This window comes from Argiope bruennichi, chromosome 3 (genome assembly GCF_947563725.1).
Source record: "Argiope bruennichi chromosome 3, qqArgBrue1.1, whole genome shotgun sequence".
NCBI lineage: Eukaryota > Metazoa > Arthropoda > Arachnida > Araneae > Araneidae > Argiope > Argiope bruennichi.
Genome location: NC_079153.1, coordinates 38920120 through 38940498, shown reverse-complemented (window position 1 = coordinate 38940498; position 20379 = coordinate 38920120). Strand labels below are relative to the sequence as shown.

The 20379-nt window shown below is 30.6% G+C and overlaps 1 protein-coding gene across 1 annotated transcript in view; it reads left to right on the top strand.

Moving 5' to 3' along the window:
• Positions 1 to 20265, top strand: part of LOC129963915 (chitin synthase chs-2-like) — a 72920-nt gene extending 52655 nt beyond the window's left edge. The window contains exons 10-20 of the mRNA XM_056078509.1: positions 1164 to 1317; positions 3776 to 3986; positions 4935 to 5135; positions 6554 to 6948; positions 7979 to 8143; positions 9626 to 9842; positions 10263 to 10589; positions 11967 to 12469; positions 13823 to 14081; positions 16104 to 16298; positions 18958 to 20265. Coding sequence (XP_055934484.1) covers positions 1164 to 1317; positions 3776 to 3986; positions 4935 to 5135; positions 6554 to 6948; positions 7979 to 8143; positions 9626 to 9842; positions 10263 to 10589; positions 11967 to 12469; positions 13823 to 14081; positions 16104 to 16298; positions 18958 to 19121 — 2791 coding nt within the window. The 3' untranslated portion in view covers positions 19122 to 20265. The remainder of the gene's footprint in view (positions 1 to 1163; positions 1318 to 3775; positions 3987 to 4934; positions 5136 to 6553; positions 6949 to 7978; positions 8144 to 9625; positions 9843 to 10262; positions 10590 to 11966; positions 12470 to 13822; positions 14082 to 16103; positions 16299 to 18957) is intronic.
• The last annotated feature ends 114 nt before the right edge of the window (positions 20266 to 20379 follow it).

The following is a 20379-nucleotide window of genomic DNA, read 5'->3' as shown; positions in this document are numbered from 1 at the left end:
GGCATAATAATGCAACTATTTTAATACAAACGAACTTTATAACTTTAAAAATGCAACTATATTTTATTCGATTTTTTTTATTGACAACTTTGTAGACAAAGTTTGCTCATATAAATTTCGTTTTTAAAAGTTAAAAACTATTGAAATCGCATCTATTAAATAAGTTCATGAGATTACAGATTTGTGTATTAAAGGACATGTCAGTTTTAGTGTTATAAGTGTTATGACATTGGCCTCTTATATCCGAGCTTATGATTTCTATCCCAAATGAATTATTAATATATTGAGTATGGAAGCAAAGTTAACTTTTTTTATTATAAAGATGATGGCATCTTTTTAATCATTCATCTAAATTTGAAAACATTCATCTAAATGAGAACACATTCATCTTATTCTGCGGAAGATAGCTGTAATATAGTTCTGATACCTCTCTCGCTTGATGTATTAGTGGGTGAGGAATCAGGATCATATCACGCCGGGCTTAATATTATCCGGCCCTATAATGTCAACTGGCATCACAGGAGTAATGTGTTTTTCTATGAATTTCAACTTTTAATTTCAGTTGAAAGGGTTTAACAGGGAATAAATAACAGTTAATTAATTAACTGACTAATTAATTAATTTAGGATAAATTATTTCGATTTTTTAAAACATTTTTTTTTAATAACTAATATATTGAACCTCAAAGATTTGATGTGTCAACGATTATCAATGTTCATATCATACGATTGTGTTTCATTTTAAAGATTTCTTGAGTGTTTACTTTGATATTCGGTACTCTCAGCAAAATTAAATTAATTGTTCAGTTTGAGCATTGTAAAAGTGCAACTCACTTTGTATAGTGAGCAATTAATGAGCCAACGATAATGATAATTAGCAATAAGTTCGTTTACCACTATATCGTTATAATACTAAAAAAAAAATGTCGTCTTTGACGAATATCAAAAAGTAAAGGCATCTCACAAAAATCACAAGTAAAAATTTAATGCTAATTTCAAAGTCGTGTGAATTCTGAATTATAGAGTATGAAGATAAATGATACACGTATTCGCACTACTAGAATTAAATTTAAAAAAAATCGTAATTTGTTTATTTTTTTTAAATATCTCACCAATTTTCTTTTGTGGCAATTGTTTTATTGAATTCATTTATATTCATTGCAGTAACGTTCATCAATGTAACATCAAACTGAAGCCCCCGAAGAAGATCCCAACACCGTACGGAGGCAAGCTTATCTGGACGATGCCTGGCAAAAACAAGCTCATTGCCCATCTCAAGGACAAAATGAAAATCAGGCATAGGAAACGGTGGAGTCAGGTAAACTCAGACACTCTAAGAATACTGATGAGATGTTTTTCGTTACTCAGCTGCGGTTTCGAGGAAAGGTGGACGAAATGGGCGCATGAAGTTGAACCGTGAGTCAGAAGGGTATTATTTAGGTTGCGGATTCGCAGCACCGGCTGTATGGGACTACATAACGCAATACCTAATAATGAAATCATAGTTAATAATAAATAATATAAACCAATAACGGTTATTTCAGTAAGAAATGGGAAACCTATGGAAGTTTATAATAAAATTCACTGACAAAGCTTGATGATGATGATGTCATGTCCTCGTTACAACGGGAAAAGGGGAGGGGAGCAGTAGCTTCTGAGGGTAAAGACCACTGAGTACCCGAGGGCAGAAATTTGACTTCTAGCTCATATGAAGATGATACTCATACACTCGCTTACACAACCCCTTTTTACAAGGGGGTACCTTCACACACTTCACAGATAGAACACACTGATAAAGCTTGGTATAGATATATATTCGACAATAGAAGCAACAATTAAATTAAACTAATATTTGTTTATATGTATATCATAATTTGCTTAAAAGAAATATTATGAATGATCTTCGATTACAGAAATATTTAACAGATTTTGAAAATGTTTAGGATGCAGAATTATTTTTCCAAAATTGTGGTACATCACCTTATAAGGTTTATCATGTTAATACAAATAACAATGCTTCGTTTTTCATTATTTTAATTAATTGGACTTTTCTTTGTAAATTAATTCATGTGAACTTTAATAAACAATTTGTATTTTATTAAGATAATACTAAATAAATTCAAGAAATATGCTCAAATAATAAACGCAAATGCTAGGTTCATCATAATAAAATATTCCCACATGTCACTTCCAAATTAACTATTCTTTAATATACAAATCCTTCAAAACGCATTTTATTTTATTCGCATTTAATGAGCTCTGCACAATAACTTACACTGATGTAGTTTATTTGTTACTTATAACCTTCTGATTTCAAACATTTTTGCAGTTTGTAAACAAATTCATTTATAAAACAAAATAAATGAGCATAGAATTCATAAATTAGGACATTTTCAAAGTTAGTAGATTAAATTTGAATCAAGATCCGACAGTCTCTGCTTTTCAAGATTCATGTATTTAGATTTTTACATTTCCATTGTTTTGCAGTCTTTATTTAAGCAGAAAAAGTGTTTATACAACAATGACAATTCGAAAATTGACAATTCGAAACGCATCGAAAAAGGCAATAAATTGAACTGATTCGAAGCTGTAATTGGATCGAGTTTTACATTACCAACAGTGGCGAATGTCCAATTAAGTAAACTAGGCAGCTGTCTGAGGTCACTAGACTCAGGAGAAAGCTCGCAGGCAAAATTAAAAATGCTATTAGCTTGATTGCCAAATAAACAAATTTGAAGAATATTCAGAAAGTATTAATAATTTGCCAATTATAATTCATCAAGTTCTTATTTGTAAAATTAAGTTCATTTTGATTCTAAAGTATTTAAATCAACGACAGTTTGTATAATTAATGTAATAATATAATTGTAATTGTTAATGTAATGTTTGTTAATAATGTTTAAAGAATGTATTATATGCAAACGTGAATACTATGTAATTTTGAGTTATAATAAATAATAACATTTTTACAAAACTTTTGAGATAAAAGGTCACCTAAAATAAATCAATAATATGCCTTTAAGCTCAATCATTATTATGTTAAGAAATCTGAAACTCAGTTGATCTACTCATTATAACCTTACCGCCAAAAAGCACAAAATTCTAAAATCTGCTATTGATTTTTTAGACTCAAAATATTTGAAATAAGATACATTTATTTCCGGTACCAATCATTTTCAATGGATGACAGTCAAGTGATTATTTTTAATGACCTAGTGATTAATGAAGTGTATATGCTTCTGCTGAGTTAATCAAAATTTAAAAGCTGAAAATAATGTATAGAAACCTGTTTATAACAGCAGGTTCTAAATTCTGGTTTTTCCAATTATCAATTTTTTTTTTTTTAATCTTGTCTTCAAAAAAGGAATATATGGTTCGAATCGTTTGTGAATATCATGTCTACATAATAATTACAAACGATATTGACTGTTTGCATCCAGTTTAATCAGGTTCAAAATAGATGCAGTTAGAATAGCAAACCATATCCAAGATGCATATTTTATCGCATAGCTGTATACACATAATATCACAGAAAGAATTTCTATGCTTCAGTTTTTCAGAATCATTGTTGCTGTATTAATAGTTTATTATAAATCTTATTTGAACTGGCTCATTTCTGCGTAACACACATTTGAATGCACTATGCAATAGCGAAGAAGAAACACATATCTAATTGCGACTAAATAATTACTTCCAAATTTGAAGTAGCTTTCACCCACTGATTACTAGGAATAAAATCTTTAACAGATGATAACAGCTGAGTGCTTATTTTGCAGGTGATGTACATGTACTATCTCCTGGGCCATCGCCTCATGGAATTGCCTGTGGACGTGAACCGGAAGGCAACCATGGCCGAGAACACATTCGTACTGGCTCTGGACGGGGACATCAACTTCAGACCCCACGCAGTTCAACTGCTGGTAGATTTGATGAAGAAGAACAGGAACCTGGGAGCAGCCTGCGGAAGGATACACCCCGTGGGCTCAGGTGAGGAAATCACACAGAGGGGCCAACGCACTCGACAATCCATGGGAATTATTCCAAACATACCGCCTGCGAAATTTGTCCGTTTCGTTCTTTTTTTCATGCTGGCATTATAAACAAGCTTGATGAATGTCATTGCACTTAAGTTAATTCAACTCAAACAACTCACGTAGTTTTAAATAAGAAATGAGTTCAGAGCTATGACTTTTTTTTTGCCTCAAAAATAAAGATGTTTGTGTTGATCAATAATTAAATAAGATCTATGACACATTTTGCAGACCTATTGCCATTTTTTTTTCTGTTTGTAAGGATTAATCGTCCAAATGCATTATTTTTAAAGAGTTGGCAATTGTAACAATTTTAATATTTTTGAATAGCAGAATTCAAGAGAAAGTAAAATATATATTCATCACTGCGAAAACTGATAGTAAAAAATGCAGCCAAAGGTTTTTTTTTTCTCAAATTTTGAATAAATAATGCGAATTAAAATAATATTATATCCTGATGTAATTATTTCTACAATTCAGTTACAGTTCATTATATTCATTCAGTTAAATGAATATAATGAGCTGAATGAACGAATGAAATGAATACATCGTCCAGTCATATTAATGTGACCACCTGTCAAAATCAAGAATAACCACCTTTCTCAGAGCGGATAGCTGCGATACGTGCAGAATGAGAGTCAATTAGGTTCCTGAAGGTGTTCACTAGGATATTAAGCCATGCCAACTCCAGAGCCATCAGCCGAGCTGTCAACTGTATCTTTAACGTGTTGAAACAATAAAAGTTACTATGCTTGGCATCCTGATTAGTAGGATAATAAAGCTTATTCTCATTTATTTAATACTATGTATAAAATACACTTTTATTGATTAAATGCAATAAATAGGACTGCTTGATAAATCATTTGATAATTATTATTTAATGACTTTTAAATTGTTTTTTTAGGTCCCATGGTATGGTATCAGAAATTCGAATACGCTATCGGCCATTGGCTGCAAAAGGCAACTGAACACATGATCGGATGTGTACTCTGTAGCCCGGGTTGTTTCTCCCTTTTCAGGGCAAAATCACTCATGGACGATAATGTTATGAAAAGATACACAACGACATCTGATGAAGCTAGGCATTATGTGCAGTACGATCAAGGTAAATTCTTCTTCTTCTTCTTTCTTTCATTTCTTTTTCTTTTTTTCTAATCTAGTTTAAAAAAAGGATTTAATTTTCGAAATTCAAAGGACAAGAATACCTAAATCTATTATTCTATAAAAAAAAGTTTTAGAATCCTATTTCAGTTAATGTTTTCCAAAATAAAATATATAAATAGCTTATAGGCTAGTTTAGAATTTTAAAATAGACAAGAAAATTTTATAAAAGAGATTATTAGATGCTTTCAATTGAAAATAATATATAGAAACTGTATTGTGCAAATTTCAACTCAACTGACCAAAGTAACAAAATTTATGCCATGAAGTAATCATTTTTAAAATATCAACTATATCTTGAATATGTACAAACAGCCGAATGAAAAACAATTATTAATATATGAAAACAACAAAAACAGATTTCGTTTCCCTATCTAAACCTTAGAAAAAGTTTTTGGGTAATATTCATTGTCCGCAGTCGTATAGCGTCCTATAAAACATATTTTGTACCGAAACTTGATGATTTTAACTTAGCTGATTTCTTTAAATTAGTTATATGGATTCTAAATAATTGAATGCTGATTTTCATCCGACTATAGTCTGTGTCACATACTAATGATTTCTTCAGATACAGCATATAAGCCAAGTTTATTTAAACTTTTAAAAATTGTATCACTCTACAGTATATAGTGTAGCTATTATGCAGCGCGTCTTTATTTCTATTCATAAACTTCACGTGACTGTTTCAAAGGGTAACAATGAGTGTTTGGAAATCCGTTTTTAAATGCTTTTTGATAAACATTTGTAGAAAAGACCGATATATAACTATAAGATATTAAAATTAGATTTAAACTGCACATTTGGAAATATGCCAAGATGGCTGCTGTATGAATAGTTCTATCCTTAAAAATACTATCAAAATATTTAATTCTGCATTGTAACAATTATATTGGTAAAAAAATGACTTTCATTTTTATCGCAAAATTGTTATAATGTGGCTTATGTCACTGGGATATTGTTTAATTCATAATGCAATCATTTGGCACATTATAATTTTTTTTTTTTTTTTACATTTCTCGAAAAAACAATTTAAACATTGATTATATAATTTTCCTAAATTATATGCAGCTATTTAAAACACATATATTGTTTTGATTAAAAGAATAAAAAGTCATGGATTCTAGGATTAAAATTTTATATGAAGCTAATAACGAATTCTTTTAAATGCCGTAAAATGAAACGCCATCATTAATAAATTCAATTTTTTTATACTTTTTTGCTTAGTTTTACAACCAAAATCTTTCTAGTTTCTACATTTTGAGTCATTATTACTCAAATTTCTACATTATGATAATGATAAATTCAATCATTTTAATACCACTTATTTAACATTAAATTATTTTCTATTCTGCATTCTCCTAGGGGAAGATCGATGGTTATGTACTTTGCTACTTCAGAGAGGATACCGAGTCGAATACAGCGCAGCCTCAGACGCATACACCCACTGTCCTGAAGGATTCGGAGAGTTCTATACCCAAAGAAGAAGATGGGCTCCATCCACTATGGCCAATATCATGGACTTGTTGCAAGACTATAAGGCGACCATTGCCATCAATGACAACATCTCCTTCCCTTACATCATCTATCAGGGAATGTTGATGGTCGGTACTGTCCTGGGTCCTGGAACAATTTTCCTTATGTTGGTGGGTGCTATGGTGGCCGCCTTCAAAATCTCCAATTGGTATTCTTTCTACTACAACATCATTCCAATCCTGATCTTCATGTGCGTGTGTTTCATTTTCAAGAATGACATACAGGTGAGATGGAATTTTGTGAAAGAGTATAGCCTTTTAAAACTTTACTTTAAGAAATTCATTTTGCTTATCATAATAACAAATGTTTCATTTTTACTATTTTTTATTTAAAAAGAATCTGTTGAAATGAATGAAAAAAATTACTTTTAAGTATTTGTATTGTTCTGTATTTGTAATACAGTAAAGACAATCTAGTAATCAGACAGAGAGTAAAACAGAGTAAAGATAATCTGATGAAAAGAAATTGAGAGCTCTCTCGGGAAAGATTTAATAATTATCATTAACAGGTTATTTTAAATATTTTCTTTTAAAAATTAAATTTTAAATAATTTTGTACATAACTTATTCAGTACAATGGGAAATATGTTATATGATTAGATTTACGTAGGCAAAACATAAGCTATGGAAGTATCAGACATTTTAAAAATATATATCATCCAGAATTTTTAAAAAAACAAAAAAAAGATTATAGCAAATTCTTTTTAAGAAATTTCAAGGAATTAATAATCTCTATTACTTTTTGGTATCAAAGGATATGTTCATTGCTTCATTTTTCCTAAGTCAAAGGGTGTTAATCATAATTATTGTGTCTTAATGAACAGTTATTAATGTATTCAAAAACATTATTTTTCTTATTTTTTTTAATTTAACCTCGTTTACTTCTATCAGATTTATATAATAGTTTTGGTTCAATGAATATTACTTTAAACTCTGTTTCCATGTCTTAATTTTCAGGTGTTTAATAAGAAACCGCTGTACTAAAGAAATATTAAGATTAGCCTTTCTAACATATTTAATATTCGAAATATTAATCTGAAGATTTCCTTTCTTTCATCACTTTGTGATAAGTATTTGGTCGTATGAAATTGCTCAAACCTTCATTATAGGGTTAAACGATTCGAAATTTTGATTTCGTGTTCATTCAAAATAAATGAACATTTCATACAACTTTCTTCCTACTCTATACATCATTTCCAATAACATCATCCCTTTCCTACGGTTGTTTATAAATTTTATTTAATTCCTTTTCTAGATTTTAGTGGCTCAAGTGATGAGCGCTGCCTATGCGCTTTTCATGATGGCTGTCCTGGTAGGTACATCCATCCAGCTGTCGGAAGACGGTATCGGATCGCCATCAGCTATTTTTCTTATAGCGTTGTCGGGCAGTTTCTTCATAGCGGCCGTGCTTCATCCGCAGGTATATATATGATTATTTATTATTATCATTATTTTCATGGCTGCATTGACGCACTCATTTCTGCAGAGCTTTTATTCTCAATATTTTCTTTTTCCAGGAGTCAAAAATTAATTTTATTGGTAATTTATTACTGTAGTACCATACTATGCATCACATTTCGTGCTTTAAACAATTACTTTTGCAGTAACTTGTTACCTTATCCTCTATGTTTTATTTTGTAAACATTTGGCAATGTTTTCGTCCGTTCAATTTTTCTAAAGACTTTATGTATTAAATTATAAAAAAATAAATCAAATTAATGCCGTGCATATTATTGGAAACCGGCCGTAATTTTCTGCATTTCATATAGTTTGAATGGCATTTTTGTTGAAAGGGAGTAAAATAACGAATATACCAGTTTCAAATCCTTTTAGAAAATATTAAAAACTCAAAATGGTAGTTTAAATGAGCTGCTGGAAATTTAATTTTGAAATTCTTTATATATTTTATAGAAACAGAGAGGACATGCCATCATAGCATTACATAAGACAACATGCATTTATACAAATGTTTAATGGCAAGGGCCTTAAAGTCATTATGATGTCGTATGAAATAACTTTCTTCTATAAGAATCAAAGTATAAATTATTTAAAAAGAATCAAATACAAATTATATAAATAATGTCTGTTTAATAAAACATTTCACAGAACGATCTGGTAAATGATATATTATTATTGCTGTTGTCTAAATAAAAGCATTGGTATGCCTAAAAAGGATTTTCTACAATATAAAAGTTGCCAAATTTCGTAACTTAATATTCTGTTTTAAATAATAAATAAATCATAAATTAGCAATGATTTCAAAATTCAGAGTATTTGTCATCTGGTCACATTAAAAACATTTGTAACTAAATATAATTGTAATATAATTAGAGCATTTTTTTTAATTTATAAGACACCTTTCTTATTTGTCCTGTATATACATATATTGATTTAGTTATTTAATATGGATTGTTTTTTAATATTTTAGTCATTATTTATCTATGTGTGTGACTGCTTCATTTTGAGATTTGCTCACATTTTCTTTTCCAAACAGTTTGGCTGCATGAGAGGCTGAATCTCTAAAATCTAAGCTTCACGCAGAATCTGAGCCTCTAGAGTAGGCAGTTATCTTTTCTCATATCTATCTTAGCTCATATTTTTCACTCTTAATTTTTCTGATATATGCAAAAGAGAAAGGAAATTGAATGAATTATTGCTCACTTCTTGTATCTGTAATCATTTCTATTTTATGGGATCTGGAAATATTAATTAATTATAATTTACATATGTTTTCCTAATTTATAATGATGTTGTTTTAAGTGTAGATACTTTCATTATTATTTAAAATAGAATTGGAATTTTCAGCTCATACTTGTGTATTGATTTTTATACGTTTTGTTTTACATGTTTTCTATTGTATATAACAGCTCATTATAATCTGATGTATTATTTCCATTTTTAGGAATTCTGGTGTGTGGTACCTGGCTTATTATACTTTTTAAGCATCCCGTCTATGTACTTGTTGCTTATCATCTATTCCTTAATAAACTTGAACGTTGTCACTTGGGGAACAAGAGAAGTACAGGCGAAGAAAACGAAGAAAGAATTGGAAGAAGAAAGGAAAGAACAAGAGGAACTCTTAAAAAAGAAGAAGAATCCTGATTTGTTATCATTCTTAGGTAAGTGACAAAAGAAAAATCGGGAATGATTTTCCATCGATTTCACCATAACATAAGATTGTTATTTAAAGCTCTATGGTCATAATTAACTGTGAATATGCATTATACAATCTATAATGTGAATTGGAATGAAAATTATATAAAATTATCTCCTTAAGGATGTCTTAGAAATAAATTTGAAAAAAAAAAAACATTATTTTGTGGTGCAATAGAGGTGTTACCCTCGTTGTCTTACCATGTTCTTTCAATAATGCGCATCCTCCAATTCAAAAATGTGCATCCTTCGATTCAAAAATGTGCATCCTCCAATTAAAAACGTGTATCCTCCAATTCAATAACGTTAATCTTCCATTTTAGTAATGTGCATCCTCTATTTCAATAATGTACATCCTCACTTTTAACGATGATTCTCTTTTTTAGGACTCGGTGGCGGAGACAATGAAGAAGGCAGCATCACTCTAAGCTTAGCAAATCTCTTCACCTGCAAATTCTTCACGTACCCCAAATCGAATGAAGACAAAGTGCACCTCTTGCAGATCAGTGAGCAGCTGGAGCAGGTGAACAAGAAAATTTCCGGGCTCGAAAGATCATTGGAATTGGCTCGTGTTGTACCTCCTCGGCATAGAAAGACATCCATTGGTGGCAGAGGATCCGTGAAATCGGAAGCTGGGCTCGATGCTGTCAATGAAAACGATAACGATGAGGAATTCAATTCCGATTCAGATGCAGATCACAGTGAAAGATTGGGTATGTTCAAGCATAAAATGAACGTTGTCATAATGCTGTAGAAGTGTGCCAAAGATGTAAATAATATTCATTTTTTAAAGTTCTCCATCCTATTATATCTTTAAAACATAAAAAAAAAAATCGTTTGGCAGCAACTCAAAAGATAGCACTTTAGCCATCTATACCTTTTATAACCACTTGAAACCTCTCTATAATGCTACCTTACATATAAAAAGTATTTTATAAGCTTCATTAAAACATAAAAATAAAATATGCACTAATAAAATATGCAAATTAAATTTAATATAAAATATTAAAAAGGTTTAATGGAAATTGAAATACTGTATTTTTAATGGGAAAAAATCAAATGTAAGAGATAAGGAAACGTATTTTGTAGAATTAGATTATTTATAATCAATTAGAAAAATCCAAAATATACTAAACTTTAATTTTCCTAACAATAAAAAAGTAATTAAGTTTGAGTAGCATAAAAATTTATCATAATAAAGTTTTTGTATAAATGTTCTATAGATTGCAAAATTAACTGAATTATATGCTTCAGCGCCCACAACATTTCACTGATGCTATTAGACCATTTTTTTTAGATACAAATATAAACTCCTGAACGATTGATTAATATAATCGAGAAAATCGATTCAATCTACATTTTATAAATTCATAGTATATTAGGAAAAAATATTTTATGCAAAATTAAATTTGTCTTATACTGTTTGTTCATACATAATCCTGTTGTTGTTACTTATGGCACTTGCCACGGACAAGCCCACTGTACGAAGACAGCCGATTTAAGCCTAAGGGGGAGCGCTTCTTGTTTTTATCGTAGAGCCACCAAAGGCCAAGAGTACAACTTAGCTACACACACCTCACAACTCCTCTTACGGGACGGACTTCATTCCCGCATTTCATTCACTCATCCACAGATCGTAATTTAGACCTGAATCAGAGAACGATCACCCCTGATCCAGTACCCCCAGTGGTATTACTCTCGACATAGAGGACTTTGTGACCACGACAGATTTATGCGCGCGTCAGCCACCAAGCACGCGGGGAAATCTTCGGCCGGCGGGGTTCGAACTCGCAACCTAAGGGACGCAAATCCAACGCTGTACCAACCAGGCGATCCCGACCTATATACATAATCTTTTCGAATACATGGAACATTCATACATTCATACCTGTTCAACACATTATAGAACGTCGCTGAACGGTATATTGGCGAACAAATATAAAAAATATAAAAAAATTTGCTTGAAAATTTTTGAATTATGAATTTTTATGACTATGCCCTGATCAATAACAGCTTATATGCTATTAAAATATTGAAATTTTAATTTCTTTCGTGTGGTTTCCACTTATAAAATTACTATCTTTTTTCAGAACCTAAACAAGAAAGAGACGATCTCATCAACCCTTACTGGATCGAAGATAAAGATCTCAGACGAGGCGAAGTGGAATACTTGGCACCAGCAGAAATGCAATTCTGGAAGGATCTCATTGAGAAATATCTTTTCCCTCTGGATGAAAACAAAGAACAGAAAGCTCGTGTGGCATCGGAATTGAAAGAACTCAGGAACAAAGTGGTATTCGGGTTCTTTATGTTCAACGCTCTCTTCATTCTTATCGTGTTCCTTATGCAACTGAATAAGGATCTCTTGCATTGGGACTGGCCATTGGGGGTGAAGACCAATATCACTTATAACCCAGAAACAAGTGAAGTAAGAATTGACAAAGAATTTCTACAGCTGGAACCAATCGGTTTGGTATTTGCTGTCTTCTTCGCTCTTATTTTGATCATCCAGTTCACTGCTATGTTGTTCCATCGATTTGGTACGTTGTCCCATATCATGGCGTCTATAGAGCTTAGTTGCTTTAATCAAAAGGTGAGTCCCATGAGTTTATGCTGCATATATTTGCTAATTGAAAATTTTTGATTTTACCTTATGTAACTTTGAAGAGACTCAATTTTAACACGAGACAAAAAGGATTAGAGTCATGCATAATTTAATTTCAATTATGAAAACAGTTTTCAAAACCATATGTTGCCAAAGAAATTCCTAAAGGAAGTCGATAAAAGAAAATAAATTGCTGAAGCGTCTCTAGTGTTTGACAAAATAATGAATCTTAATTTAAATTTTAAATATTGCTTGCTGTTTTACTTTTTTTTACTCTTTAATGTTCATATTATTTGTATAATTTCCTGAAGTCAAAATTCCATGTCTCGTAATTTCAATAAGTGAATAAATAGTTGAAAACTTTTCTTTTTCATGAATTTATGTGCGAAATTAACAATCTTATCAATATATTTCAGAATTTCGCAATATCTTATTCTGGAATTTCGTGATTTCCTGTAGTTAGTTTTAAAACCCCATAGATTTAAAGGCATTAAAATTAAAATCAATTAATGTATAGCAAAATTTCTTTGAAATATGTATAGTGAATTATGATATCTTTATCATATTCGAGAGTTTCAGTTTCAAAGTTTACAAAACCCTGCAAAATAAACTAATTTTTAAATGTATATCCCTTAATATAATTTATATATAGTAATTATACTCAATTTTTTTTATATTTAAAATAAAGAATCATATAATTCGGAAGTTCTCTAAAAGTCTTCTCAAAACTATTTTCCCAAAGAAATAAATGTTTACTCTAAAATAGTTTTTCTTAAATTTAAAAAAAGCCAGAAATTCAATTCAAGTAAGATAAGCTTATAAGATATTTCTATTAACCTATGGAATATCTTCCAAAAAAAAGGGATTGCTTTCTGTAAGTTCTGTTAACCCATGGAATATCGTCCAAAGAAAGGATTGATTCAGTGGACTCAAAATTCAAATCAAATCAGATTATGTGAAGCACTATTGTTAAAAATTAAAACATTTTTCACTGCTACAGGACGCTTTGGGCTGATTAATGTGTTTCGGTTTTAAAATCTGAGCATTCCATATTGGAGTGTCACTCAACTAAAGTTAAGACATATGCATGATAGCTTTTAAAACGTGAAGTTTCCCAAAATTTCATGAAATTTTTTTAAAAAAAACTGTAGCCGAACTCAGATGCTCTAATCATTTGAACTCGATTCTAAATTAGTATGTCAACCTATAAATTATTAAAATTAATTCAACAGAATCAAGTATCAGATGAAATAAATTTCAAATATTACGAAGTATCAATATCTCATACTTTTAAGCAATGGGGAATTAAATGCTTTTTATTGACTTTTATCTTCTTTATAGGTTGAAGATATTAGTGATGATGCTTTCATCGATCGTAATGCTGTCCAGATAGCCAAACAACTGCAACGGCTGAGGGGTATCGATGACGATGAAACAAAGAGCGAAGATTCAACTTATGGAGATAGACTGGCTCGAAGAAAGACCATACAAAATCTAGAAAAACGTAAAAACCAGAGAAGCCGAATTGGTACGCTAGACGTCGCCTTCAGAAAACGATTCATGAACATAAATGCGCAGGAATCGGAACTAAAAGTAGCTCGTAAGTTGATTTTGATCATGTTTGAATATTTAGTATTTGTTTTAAGCCGGCGCTACGGGATGTTTCGAGTTTAGACTCAAACATACGATTCGTCAATTGAGACAAATGATTCGCAAGTTTGCAAAGTTTCTGCTATACAATGTAGTGAATGTTTGGTCAGTAATTCCAATTAAATTTGATTCAACCTTTGAAGGTTTGAATGCACCACTTGATGATGATAGAAGTCGCAGTTGTTGTTGCCGCAGTGGTGTTATTGTCTTGTTCAAATCTGTTAATTTAAAATAAATGAGCCATAAAGAATAAATATTTACTTGATTAACAACTGTGAAATAACTTGAATCATGCAGCCATTCGTTTATGCAAACGAATAGTTTGCACTGATTGTTCGAGATTCATTTGACTCGAGTGTAAAACGTCAACAATCATCAGAACATCTTCCTACGCGAATGTCCAAATCTAGACCTTAAAAACACGTAATTCGAAGTCCACTTACTTCGTGCTACAAACTGTCAACATCCAACATTGGAAAATGTCCATAGCATCAGATAGCGCCGGCTTTATAATGTCCAAACACATGAATAAAGGCTTTTTAAAAATAAATACTTGGATGGTCAAACTGTGTTGGTATAACTAACTTATATGTCACTAATGGGTAATTTATATAATGACAGGATATTTAGAAATCTGAGCATGCAAATCTTTTAAATATACACGGAAATTAAGTGCTGCATATCCATGTTTCTCCTTCTCTTTTCTTTATAATAACTTAAAATATAAAGTGATTAATTTTTTTTTATCTTTGTCTGAATTATTAATATGTAAAATCATTAAAACAGCTGGCGGAAATTATTTTATGAAGATATATAATGTTGCAGTTTCCCTATAGTCTGTGTATTTTCTATAGGCGGTTCAAGGTCACATTTTCCACCTCGTTATTGGTTGTCTGGTGCCAGTAACGCGGTAGAAAATGTGACCTTGAATCGCCTGTAGAAAATACACAGACTATAATCAAAATTCTGAGCTATATTTTTCTGACAAAACTATTCAAACACACATTCAGTACCAAATGAAAAAAAATTTCACCTTGAAATTTGTGAGCATCCTTTTAGATTAGTTTAGTTTTGTTATATTAACGTCCCGTTTTAAAGCAACTCTAAAGCTATTTTTGGGACGGGCCTCATAATTTTTAACCGCTATTAGATGTCTAGGACGACACCTGCATTCTTTTAGAAAGAATACAAAACATTCAATGTAACTGGAAAAAAAACTCTTAATGAATAAGAATTCTGCATCGTCTAATAAAATTTACTCATCTGTTTATTTCAGAAAAATTTATCTATATTGCAAGTAAAAAGTTTTGATCAATTTTTATAAACATTATAATTAAAGATTATTTTAAAATTAAATTTAAGTTTGGAAAATGTATAGATTATTTTATGTATTTCAAATATTATATATTATTTTACCAACTTATCCACTTAAGAAATATATCATTTCTCAACACATGAAATAAATTTTACATTAAAAAAGAATGTGATAGTTCAAATTTCGAAATTTTCGAAGCGTATAAGCCTAGAATAATTAAATTTGTTTCCATGGGTAACTTTTGAATTAATTTAGAATTTTGGAGATGAAAATGAAATTTACCACTTTTGTTGGATGAAAAATTGTATTTACGCTTTTTAGAAATGTTGATGTTAGTTTTTATATTTGAATGCGTAAGTGAAATTTCTTGGCATGAAATCCTTCAGAGAAAGTTTTTCCTTTTTCATTGGAACATTTTACAGAAATTGATTCTATTTTGAATAACTTCAGAATGAGGATCGATGTTAGGGTTCTTTTTTTCTCCTCCTGCGACCTTATGCGTCTTTCCTTTTTTTTATTTCACACAGAACTAGAGTCATACATGTATTCAGTTACTGAGTTTAATATTAGTGAAATCTTGTTGGTAATGGAAATTATTGAGCAAAAACTTAGTCTGGGAAGATATTTAGATTGAAATCAACTTTTATTCCATTTCAGCTACACCAGTTCTAAATGGACTACATCGACTTGGACGCAACAGAGATACACTTAGAGCCTTAGAGGTACGACGGAATCACATTCTTAGCAATGGACCAAAAATGGAAACCCTCGGAGCAAAGAATGATTTTGTGGTCAGAAATGGCAACAGGCCGAGAACTACAGAAGGCAGAAGAATTGATGAGATATTTTCTGGTAAATGTAGTAATTATATCGATTTGAAGCCACAAAATTGCTGTGTTTAAGGCTTTAAACAATAGCATGACATCTATAAGTGTAAAAAAAAAAAAAAAAAACCCTAGATCAATATTCTTAAGTTGTATTTAAAAGGATATGATTATTATTATTTTCTATAATTATATATTTTCTATTTAAATATTATTTTTCTATGAAGCATGGACGTCAAAATATATAATATAATGCTATAAATTTTATATGAGTACTATATGTTTATACTGCACATACCATATTGAAGAAAAATTTTAATAATTCTCATTTAAATTTTGATAAAAACTAATCTTTTAAAAACTTGATTTCTATTTATTTTGATTATTTTTGATACGTCAACAGAAAAGCTTTTGTTTACTTTAAAATAATATTAATTATAAATCGAAAACGTTTTCAATAGAATTCAAGGGAAAAAAAAGGTTAAACTGAAACAACTGTTTTCTTATTTTGGAAATCTTGTTATCTTTCGTAATCTGAATGTCTGGCTTTTTCTAAAATTTCAGACAATGGTTTCTGGCAATCTAAAATCTGCATTAAAATATGTGTTTTCTTTAAATCTAGTTAATTCGTTTCATTGGATGAAATTGAACGAATTGAAAACAGTAATTTCAAACCTTATAAAAAAATCTCATTTAAAAAAAGGTTTAATTGGATTTTCAGATTCAAAAGAAACATTATATAACGTTTTCTGCATCATTAAGCAATATAATTAAAGTAATACTATTCTGTTTTTTTATAGGGAGAATGTTGATTGAATTTGATTAATTCCTAAATTGTTAACTTATCTTTGTATTTAATATTAAATTAACTATTCTATAGTTAAAGATTTTAATCGAATTCATTGATTTTTAATAGATGAATATAGCACTGAACTTTTTTTATAAACAGTAAGAAAAAGAAATCGTGTCAATTAAAGATGTAAAATATTTTAATTGGAAAATTATTAAAAATATTCTAAGGATTTATTTTGAAGAAGTTCATCTTTCCACGAAGCAAAGATTCATTTGGACCACATTCATTTTTCAATTTGATACAGATTGATAAAATAAAGCAAATAGCTATTGTTACAGTAAAATAATTTCCAATTACTTAAAAATTTTATCAGCTAGACTAAAGATTCCATCTTTTGAACAGCTGACGAATTTGCAGTTGACATTTTGAACGGCTGACAAATGAGGAAAAAGATAGCCTTTCAATAGATAGGAGTCCGGTTATTGACAGGAAGTGATAATATTACTGGAGGTAATGTTCGGTAAAAGTTTGCATAATCATTGGTAAATCTTGCTGATATAATTAATGGGAAGTTATTACAGATAGCATTAGTAATAAATGACATGATTCCTACGCTTATCAGGGCCCATATAGGAAGAACTAGTTTGAATTTAACATTTTTAAATAATTTTGTAACGCAGAATATCGATTATCGGTATTAACGATTTAATTTTTTTTAATATATCATTTTTTTTATTCATATATTTGAAATTCCCGCCATTTATTACTAATACGGTCTGCAACAATTTCACATTAAATATATCGGCATGATTTGCAAATAATTATATAAATTTGTTGAAACATTGCTTCCAGTAATGCTACCACCTCCTGTCGACACCTATCGGACATCGATATCTTGAAAAGGCTGTCGTTTTCATCATTCGCCAGCTTTTCAAAATGATAGAATCTTCAATCTCGCTGATATAATTTTCAAATAGTCGGAAATAATTTTACTGTAACAATAACTATTTGCTTTATTTTATCAATTCATATATAATCGAAAAATGAATATGGTCCAAATGAATCGTTGCTTTGCAGGATGGCAAAGAATTACATTAACATTATATTCAGATTCTTTGGGCTGCATGCTGCCATCATTAGTTAAAGAGATCATGATGGCATACAAGTTTAAAACACTCGTTATTGTTCCAAGTATTGCGGATTGTGATGCGCGAGGATAGAACCTGGGACCTTGTGGTTCGCAGCCGAGTAACATGACCACAATACAAAAGCAATTGCTCGGGTAACGTAGCTGTTGACTGGTTTATAAGGTTTCGCCACAGACTGTCACTCAAGTAAGTCGGAGGTGAGACGAACGATAGGCTGTTGAGTGGTGATGTTTTAGCTGTTGATTGTAATGCACCTGTACCCATTTGAGTAGCGCCAAGCGTTATGGCGAGCGTGTGTGGGCACATGGGTGAGTGGTTGCTGATGCTGTTACTGCGTCAAGTGAGTCTAACGACTTTGGGTTGCTACGGCCTTTTTGTGTTGCTGCGTCAAGTGAGTCTGACGACTTTGGTTTGCTGTGGGTAGATGGCGTCACAACAGCTGTACGAAGGTTGAAGATCGTCCGAGATCACCAATGTGGCTAATTTGCGATGAGCGAGGATAGAACCTGGGATCTTGTTGTTCACAGCCGAGTAACATGACCGCAATACAAAGCAATTGCACGGGTTGTGTAGTTGTTAACTGGCTTATAAGCTTTCACTACACAAGTGAATACTAATTTTCCTTACATTTTGGCTATGAAATTCAGTTATCGTACCATGAAAGTTTATTCACATAAAGGTCAAGAATATTTAATTCATGAATTCTATGAAATGACTTTCATTTATGCGTCTATTTTTTTTTCCAGGTCGACCTAATGGCAATGGAAATATCAACATGGCAATGAGTGATGAATCAGATATCGAATCTGGTAGAGGAAACGTCCGAATGGAGAACTATGGTTCTCGAAATAGCCTAGCAAGTTATCGAGAAGAATCAGAAACAAGGAGAAGAAGTCAAACTCACATTTAAAATAGCCTTTAAAAAAAATAAAGTTCTTCCACGAAGATTCTTCAGCGGTGCTAAGTCAGAAAGATTAAAAGATGAATAATTACGACGTGCGTTTCGCTTTCAAAAAACATGTTTTAAATAAATACGACTATTGAAACAGATATGTCGGTGGCTATCTTATTTTTAACGAAACGTTTTAACAGCTTAACTTTCATAATTATTGCCTTATTGTATATAAGTTTAAGATGGTTTCAAGCACACTGCACTGCCAACGTTTGATCAGAGCTTTCGAAAAATACGTAATGTATTTTTTTTTAAATTGAATATCTAACAAAGAAGACATTTGGATGTGCTTTCTTGGCAATTTAAAACTGATTGGGTGGACTTTGGATCGAAAAAGCTGAATTTCATTCAATCCGTAATAATGAACTTTTTTTCATCTTTATTCTCCTAAATAATAAAGGATGGAAACTAAGAATATTTACTATTTTGAAGATATGAATCTAATCTTAAAAAGGGAAAAAAATTGGAATATTTTGTTCAAATCTTGTCATTAGGTATTATTTGTAATGTGTATTTGTGTATTCTTTATATCTGCCTGTAATATCAAATTAACTATTAGCTCGCCCCTCCCTCCCCCCGAAAAAATAAAGTAAAAGTACTCTGGAATTTGCAAGAAATTAGATGAGGATAAAATGAAGTTTAATTTAAAAAATTAATGTTTTTTTTAATGGAAAAATTCATGATACTTTAATTTTTTGTTGGCATAACTGGTGTTAGTTGCGTGAAGTGTCTGCAAAGTAAACATTTTTGAAGTTTCTTTAATAATAAATTTAGATATCTGACATGAATACCTCATGTCATCCCTCGATCATAATCGCAAAATAATGATTCACATTTATAAATGTAGTTTTTAGGAATTTCTTTTTTTCTAATGTACTCCTTTCTTAACGAAACTTCTGTTTACAACTCCTTCAGATATTTTTGACACTCATTTTATCCTCACAATAATTTTATAAATAATGGGAATTTTCTTGCGAGTTTGAAAGTTCTTTTATTTCACTGAACTCCTCTGAACAGAACCCGATATCGGTTTTTAATTAAATATCTTGCATTACAATATACTTTTTTGGAGCAATGTAATTTTAACATGATTAAAAAGCTCAAACACAATTTTTTAAGAAATATTGTAATTTATTGAATAAATATTTTTTTACGCAAATGAAATGGTTAGTTTTTTTATTCATTCTACTCCTATAAAAATCTATGAAAAATTATT